Source organism: Haplochromis burtoni, unplaced genomic scaffold (assembly GCF_018398535.1).
Source record: "Haplochromis burtoni strain Fernald_Lab_line unplaced genomic scaffold, NCSU_Asbu1 Contig_591, whole genome shotgun sequence".
NCBI lineage: Eukaryota > Metazoa > Chordata > Actinopteri > Cichliformes > Cichlidae > Haplochromis > Haplochromis burtoni.
The window spans coordinates 21,925-29,812 of record NW_024582952.1 but is presented as its reverse complement, the minus strand read 5'-3'; the positions used below and the strand labels follow the sequence as shown (position 1 = coordinate 29,812).

Genomic DNA, 7,888 nt, shown 5'->3' with positions numbered 1-7,888 from the left:
ACGAAGTCCGGAATGGTCAGGCCCCACCATATCTTAAAGACATATTATCCCAAAATAGCACAACAGGGTCAGAGTGCAGGCTTACTTTTCGTTCTTTCTCCTTTGGTCACCTCATTTTCTTCTTTCTTACAGGGCCATTCCAGCATATTGTGTTTACTCAGGGTACTCATAAGTATTAGATTAAACAAAAGGCTATGACATTTAAAGCAACACACACAGAAATATCAGAAGTTTTATCTTTCACAGGTTTTCAGCTAAATACATGGAAACAAATTAAGTGTTTTTGCCATAGACTGCCTAATAACAAAGTGCCTAAAGATACCATTTAAAATGGGCTTTTTGCAAAGTTGTCCCTTGTGTGTAGACACAGCACTGTTTCATTTCTTGAGTTTGCTGCCTTTTTTATGCTTGAATGTTTCTCAGGTCAACATTAAGTGGTTCAACAAACAGATAAGTTTGTTGAACCTTGAACTGATGTGAGAATGAGTGAAAAAGTGAAAGAGCGAAAGGTCCAAAGAAAAACTTTGAAAGACCTTCATAAAGCCTGGAGAAGTTTCTCAGAAACACTTTTAAAAAACCAACAAGAAAGTCGTGCTCCTTGGAAGCAAACTAAAAAGAAATGCATAACACTTTAAGATTTTTTTTCTGGAGCCCTCAGTTGATTAAAAACAAGGAAAATTAGGATTAGTAGCTAAAGTGACAAGAACAGCAACTGCAAAGCACTCCACTACATAGCCCTCAAATGAATTTTACCTTTAGTATGTTGTATATATATATATATACACACACACACACACACACACACACACACACACACACACACACACACACACACACACACACACACATATATTTATATAGTTTCTTAATAAAACCCACTCTTACTTTTTCATTTACAGATTCATTTACTTCTAACATTACTCAAATAGGCTATTTTTTGTTTGTTTGTTTGTTTTTATAAATGTTTACCAACTGTTATGTACTCTGAGTTGTTCAACTCAGAAAATATTTATAACATGAAGCTAACATTTTCCAGAGCTTAATTGTTATTGTACTGAAGATTAATTTGAGGGGTCAGGTGGGAGGCACTGACTGATTGTTTTTTTTTTTCCTGCTTGATTATGGTCATATTATTTCTATCCATTTGACCCCTTTTAACTTTCTATTGTGACTTGAAGGAATAAACTGTGTTTATAACAAACAGAAGATAGCAGCTTTGTATTATGTGGTAAGAAATGTATTATGTTCATTGTGTCAAGGCTATGCTGCAAGGACTGGTTGCTTGTGATCTTTGCTTGGGTTTCTATATAGCAGTTGCAGTGTCTGGATATTCTAACACTAAACACTTTGTTTTCAAGATTTTCCACAAGGTGCGATGCTCAATTGACAGAGATAGAAGTATTGTATTGTACTGAATCTTTATTTTGAACATGTTAAAATAGTATAACAACAACAAAAGAGGGAAAAAGACAAAGCAAACAAAAGGAAAACAAAGCAATAATAATTATAACTTACATGTTCAAAAAGGAGAAGGAAGAAGCATCAGCTTATTTAATCCCACCACATATCCACTATTTATTAACTAACAGTCTGCACTTTTTATTTTCTGTCCATCAGAAGTCTCTAGCTATAGATGAAATCACATTAATTGTTCTATTTATTTCCAGTGGGCCATAGCAAGTGTGCAACCCACAAACATCCAGCCTAGTATGCTAAGCAGTAGCCCCAGGATCTGACCCGGTCTTCTCCACATCCCTTTCATTTGGTAAATATATGCAATACACCAGCAATGATAAGAATGCAATTTATACCACATATTAAAATCTTGAAGCATCTGACTGCTTGGTCATCACATGCTCTGAAGTTTTTTTATACCTAATAATTGATATTTGTTCAAATATAAGAGTTTTTGACATATGGTGCAATCTCACTCCCTAAAGTGCCTGACATGGAGGTTTGTGCCCTGCTTCTATGGCTGTTCCTGCCACTCCTCACTTCTGACAGACTTGATAGGCTAGACCTTGAAGAGAGGCCAGACTGTGACCCAGATCCTGATCTTGATCCTAAATCTGTCTTCAGCTCAAACCTTTCAGACCTTTCTGACTGGGTGGAACGCCCTGACTTGGTCGTGCGTCTGGATCTTGAGGCAATGCTAGATAAATCTGAGCCCTCCGACCTTGATAATAGCTCAGAAATAGAGGACAGTTTGGTCTTGGATGTGATCTCCGACACTGTGGACAGAGATGTGGTGGACTTGTTTTGCAATGGGTCTGGCAATCCCTTGACAACCACCCTAAGGAAGGAGATGCACATTATTGTCAAACATGACAGTTACATGTTCCACTAAGCAAGACGTAATAAAAAACAAATTAGTATTAATTGATAGGTCAGCCAAACTGTTGATGTTTTTAATTATTATTTATTATTATTATTTGCCTTCTTTCAAGTCATGCACATTTACTTTCGATTATTCATCCTGGCTCTTCATGGCACTTCTACTACTTTTGGTCATTTAGGCTTCTGCCTCGGAGGTTTTGGCATACCTGCTCATTATTTTAAATGGCATGTCTTTTTTCTGTCTTCATCATTCTTCTGTTTTCAGTGCTCTAAACATTTAGCACAACTCTTCAGGTTTTGGGGGTACCAGCATTGGTAATCGTTAGCGGGAGTAGTCCTTCTGAGTTTCTGATGTTTCCTGTCCTCCACAGGAATGATTCAAGCATGGTTCTTATAAGGTCACGTGGATCCCTGTATTATCTGCCATTTTAGCAGCATCTCCTTGGCCTCTATACAGTAACTCTTTCCATTAACATCTTGGAAAAGTCCTGCATTTAGAATTGGTAATAGCTCTTTCTCTACTGTTTCATTTCAAAGATCTTCACTAAATAGGTTGGTAGGTGCTGCTCTATCAGCCTTACAAGCCTTTCTTTCCACCCTCAGTCGTGTAGCGCCAAACACATCAAAGTTGCCTAGTAGGCTTAATGTTGTAAGGTAAGTCCTTATAATTCGAAACAGCTTTCCTTCCACTCATCTCCAAATCATTTGCACATCTTCTGCCTTACTTTTCTAAGTTACCAAGTCTAAATTCAGTCGGCATCGAGCTGGTGGTGGTATAAAAGTCTTACTCTTACTCCCACTCCTAACTCTTTGCCTCATTATGTTCTGTGTGCTCTCTACTGGCCTACAGCAGCACAAGCCTTAATGCAGCGTCTTCTCTCCACTGTTCCTTGCAACTCTCAGCCTTTCGTAGCCTTTTTTTCTCTCTGTGGGCCATCAGCGGCCCCGAGCATTATTGTAGGCTCTTCTCTCCTGTGCTGCAACTTTCAGCCTTTGTAGCCTTTCTATTCTGTCAATTATCAGAAGCCCTGTGCCAACGCTGCTCTTACCGCTTGCATTTTCAGTCTTTGCAGGTTCTCTGTTCTGTCAGCTATCTGCAGCCCAGGGCCTTAACCCAAGCTCAACCTCTCTGGCCTTTGATATCCCTCAGTTTTCCCTTCCAATCAAATGGCAAACATAGCCTGCCATTGGAGGGCCACTGCCAGGCCCAGAACTCATGCTGGTATTTTGGGTGGTCTGTTGTTGTTGTTCTTCTCTGTGCTTATGCTTCCTATGCCTTGCCATGCCATGCATTACTCCTTACATGCATAGGTTTCCTTTCCCATGGGCAAGAACTCTGCTGCAGTAAGATCTTTTTTTCTTTTGGGATCCTGCTCTATCCCCTTTCACAGCTGGGGTTCTGTTCTGCCAAGACGGACCATTGTAGTCTAATCATGTAATACCCCTATCTAATTTCTGTTCATTAATAAATTACGTTCATTCTTTCAAATAATCTCTCTTTATTGAAATAAGCTTCTGCATAAGTTCTTTAATGACAATCTATGGTCTCTCATCTGTCTGCTCCCAGGTTCTGCTGGGAAGCTTTATCACTCCAACTTTACCATGTTGTCAAGGTGTTTGTCATCACTGGCCTAGTCCAGTAACACTCTCCTGGCTTTCTCCAAGCCAATCAGCACTCATGCTGTGTAGTTTAAATCTCATTCTCATTCTCCCTTTCTGTTCCGCCAAGATGGGCCATTGTAGACAAACCGCCAAATTTGTCATTTGTCGTGTTCATTCTTTCAAATGATCTCTCCTTATTGAACTACCCTTACCAAATACCAGATTTGACAAAGAGGGGCAGGTCTAGGGATGGGTATCGAAACCCGGGTCTTGTTGAGAACCGGTTCCCACTGTTTCAATTCCTTGTAATTGTTTGGCATTTTTGCAAACGATTCCCTTATCGATTTCAGTCACCCCGCATGACCTGGTAGGAAACACGGCGCCTAAGCGGCTCAAACGCTCAAAAGTTTGGTTATACTTTACAAGAACGGATGACAGCAGGGCAACTTGCAATACTTGCAAAGTAGATATTTCATTTAAGGGAGGAAACACTACAAAGATGCAAAAGCATTTGCTCACAAAACAAGCGATGACCTTAAATGAATGTCGTGTTTTTAATTCCGCTCCAGACTCGTGAATCTCAACCCAGCAGCAGTGGTAACGTTTGCACGTCCTCTCCCGTTAATGCGGCAGGTAAATAATCAACTAACAGTGCATATTATGTTAGTGCGATCTGCCTTATTACAAAACCTGCCATTACTGTGCGCTGCATTTAGGTGACCATGAGGCTCAGATGCTGGCAGTTCTCGCTGCAGTCTACCGGTAGCGTCTGCTTTCAGGCCAGGATAGACGAATGTCACCGAGCAGTGACTAAGTTTGTGGTAAAAGGCTTGCACCCATTTGCCACAGTATATCCCTCTGATTTTCGGTAAGTGAATGTGTTTAATTGTAGGCGGGGACATTACTGGATATTCTTGTGTATTTACTACAGAATAATTTATGTTACACTTTGTTATTGCTACAGAAGAATATTTATTTTATTATTTTACATTTACAATTTTTTTTCCTGGGGACCCTGTGACACCACATTGAAGAGCCGTAGGCTGTGGATCTCTAAAGTTCTCACTGTTGGGTTTGTAAGGCCATGTTACTCCTAAATTTCTATCTTGTTCAAGAGAAGATATAAAACACAGTTCTAAGCTAATCAACCTTAGTGTTCTCCTTTTTTTTAAAAAATTGATAAGAGAATCAATAAAGAATCGAACCGTTAAACAGAATCGAAAATGGAATCAGAATCGTGAAAATCTTATCAATTCCCATCCCTAGACAGGTCTGACTGTGTAACAAGTTGTTTGCCATTAAGTGTGTTGATTCATAACACAAATGATCCTCAATTTTGACAAAGTTGCAAAATAGACATATATTATTAAGACTTAAAATTAGTGATTGAGCCCATACACTTGGCGTTTTCCCATAGACTTATACAGAACTTCTTTTTGCAACCACCATTTTTACAACCATTTAGTGGCCTTCAGATAGAAAGCATTGGCCTCATTTTTCCTACCTGGAAGCTACATTTCTCTTCTATACTGTCCAAGCACTTACTTTTTCTCTCCTCCACAGAGCGGTGTGCACACTGACCATAGATAAAAGGCACCACCAGTGATGTGAAAGGCTGAACCCACCCAGCCAAGAAATATTGGGGTGCCAAGGTTAAACCTGTTGGTTGCAAACCAGAGAGATGCTGAGATCATAATTTAAAAATTTCAGTTTTATTCAATGTAGGGTAACATTTATTCTGTGTAGCCATGGTTACTTACTGGAGTCCAGTGGGACCAGGGTCAATATGTATTGCATAGACATACTGTGCATAGACACCATACCCAGATGTGGACAGCACTCCTTAATGCAAATCAAGTTTAAAAAAAATAGAGTCAAAAGTTACGCTGGCTGCTATGCATATGCAACATGTGTTTGTATGCATAAGATATAAAATACATTTTGGGGTCAGCTTGAAAGAAAGGAAATGTAATCTAAGAGTCATAGCTGCAAAATTATAAGACATTTTGTCAGTTTTCAACCAATAACTCATTAATTGACCTTTAAGACCTTGATCGATTTGGGCCATGTTTTAATGGATTGTTTGATGATGACCCCACTCTACATCCCTACAACGTTTCATCAGAATTCATTCAGAATTGTTCAAGTTATCATATTTACAGACAGAAGGAATCTCATGCATCCTACCAAAATCATAACTGCCTGGCAGAGGTAAAAACTTGAATATTCTGGCAATTATTTCATGGTTCAGTGGTAAACGCTTCAAAAAGGATATTAAGTTACTGTGCTGAATGTCAACAGTAAGTTACCTTTATCCAGCCTTGACACAAATTAACCAGCAAAATCCATGAGCAGACAATGAATAGAACTTAAGTACACAAAGCCATCCCTTTGTGTACTTTTAGAAGCCATCCCTTCTAAAAGAGTGATAATATGGTATTCACACCCAATGATTTTATAGTAATTAAAGTTAGACATTTACCACTGATGATGTGGCAACATCCACCAATATAGATCTTCTTGTATTTTGATTGTACTTTTCCTCCAATGTAGGTGCACTCCATACCCAGCAGACTAAGTACAAACCCCAGCATGCCTACAGAAAGAGCCGACATCAACAGGGCTCTCACTATTTGGACATAGTCTAGAGTGACAATAAAGGACAGACAAAGGTTTATATAAACATTCTTGATTTGCAAATGAGAATAAATACACCTTGAATACTGAATATGTTGACATACCTTCCACAGACCAGAGTACAGGAAAATCCTTACAGTTGGTGACAGCAGTCGAGTCTGTAAAACAAGATCTCCACAGACTAGTCCAGTGCCAGGCTACCTTGATGACAGCCGAACCTCCCATGCCCCCAACGGAGGCAATCTTCCAGCCCTCCATTGCCATAGTGCAGGCCACAAAGATCCAACCCAGTACCGTCATTAGGAACCCCCAGATCTGAACCACTCGAATTTTCATTGTATGGATTGTTGTTGTTTCCTTTCTAGATTTCTGACCCAGAAGCTTTTGTTTATTTAAGCTTGAATCCTTTTTCACCAAACTGCAAACCACCAGTTTGTTGAGTTTCTTTTTTAATTTTTAAGATGGTAGTTGGTGATTCAAGCAGTCCTCGGTCTCCAAACTCAAACAAATGCTCTTCTCAGAGAGAAGTGAATATCATGTTTAAAAAAGGGGATGTGTGGTGTTGTTTTCCAGATATTTCTTTTTGCATGTCTGTGTGGGATAAAGCAGTAATGCAGGTCCTCATGGGCCTGAGATTGCTTACCTTAGCATGTATCTCAAATTACCGGAGACATCATATCCACTGTTTTCAGACAGCTTAAAAGAAGAAGGATCTATTTATAGCATGAGGCGTTTTCTTTTCTAATTCATAATTAATACTGAGATTTGTTTTTATATCAGGCTTTTTAAGTTCCTTCCATAATATAGCTAAAAAGCATAGAATTTAAAAACATCACAAAACCTTAAAATAATGAATAGGAAAGGTTACCTAATTAAAAGAGAGATTTTAGAATATTTCTTTACTTCTGCATCTTCCACAACTGCTGGGGTCAAAAGGTACAATTTAAGGAAGGGTTGCCAGACTAAGGATGTAAAGGTCTAGCTTGATTTTTTTTCAGTAATCTAATTGTTCAGTCTGACGTCACTAGCCGTGTCTGGACCTAAACTCCGCTGCAGGTCCATATATCAAACGATCACTATGGCATTACTGAGAGTTGAAAAACTGTCTAAAGTCTTTCATCTTTAATAAAATGATCAGCGTTCTGCTCTACCAGGTGTAACAATTGAGTTTAACATCCAGGCATCCATGAGAACGGAATTTATGACATTTAACGGAGTTAGAAGTTAGCAGGGAGTTAGCTCGCTAGCTTCTATCTAAATACAATATAGCATGTCCTGACTGCGGGGTTTTGAAAACAAATTAAAACGTACA

At 39.0% G+C, this 7,888-nt stretch overlaps 1 protein-coding gene across 2 annotated transcripts; it reads right to left on the bottom strand.

Moving 5' to 3' along the window:
- Window positions 1-818: 818 nt before the first annotated feature.
- Window positions 819-7,620, bottom strand: cldn10e (claudin 10e). Of its 2 annotated transcripts, none has more exons than XM_005948561.2 (5): window positions 6,681-7,620; window positions 6,422-6,535; window positions 5,700-5,781; window positions 5,485-5,598; window positions 819-2,293 (listed from the first exon to the last, which is right to left on the bottom strand). In XM_005948561.2, exons 1-5 carry the CDS (start codon window positions 6,910-6,912, stop codon window positions 1,894-1,896), a joined length of 942 nt encoding a protein of 313 aa, XP_005948623.1. In that variant the 5' UTR covers window positions 6,913-7,620; the 3' UTR covers window positions 819-1,893. The 2 variants fall into 2 exon arrangements, with proteins under 2 accessions (XP_005948623.1, XP_014185151.1); XM_014329665.2 differs by having other exon boundaries at window positions 825-2,293; window positions 6,422-6,583.
- Window positions 7,621-7,888: the final 268 nt, after the last annotated feature.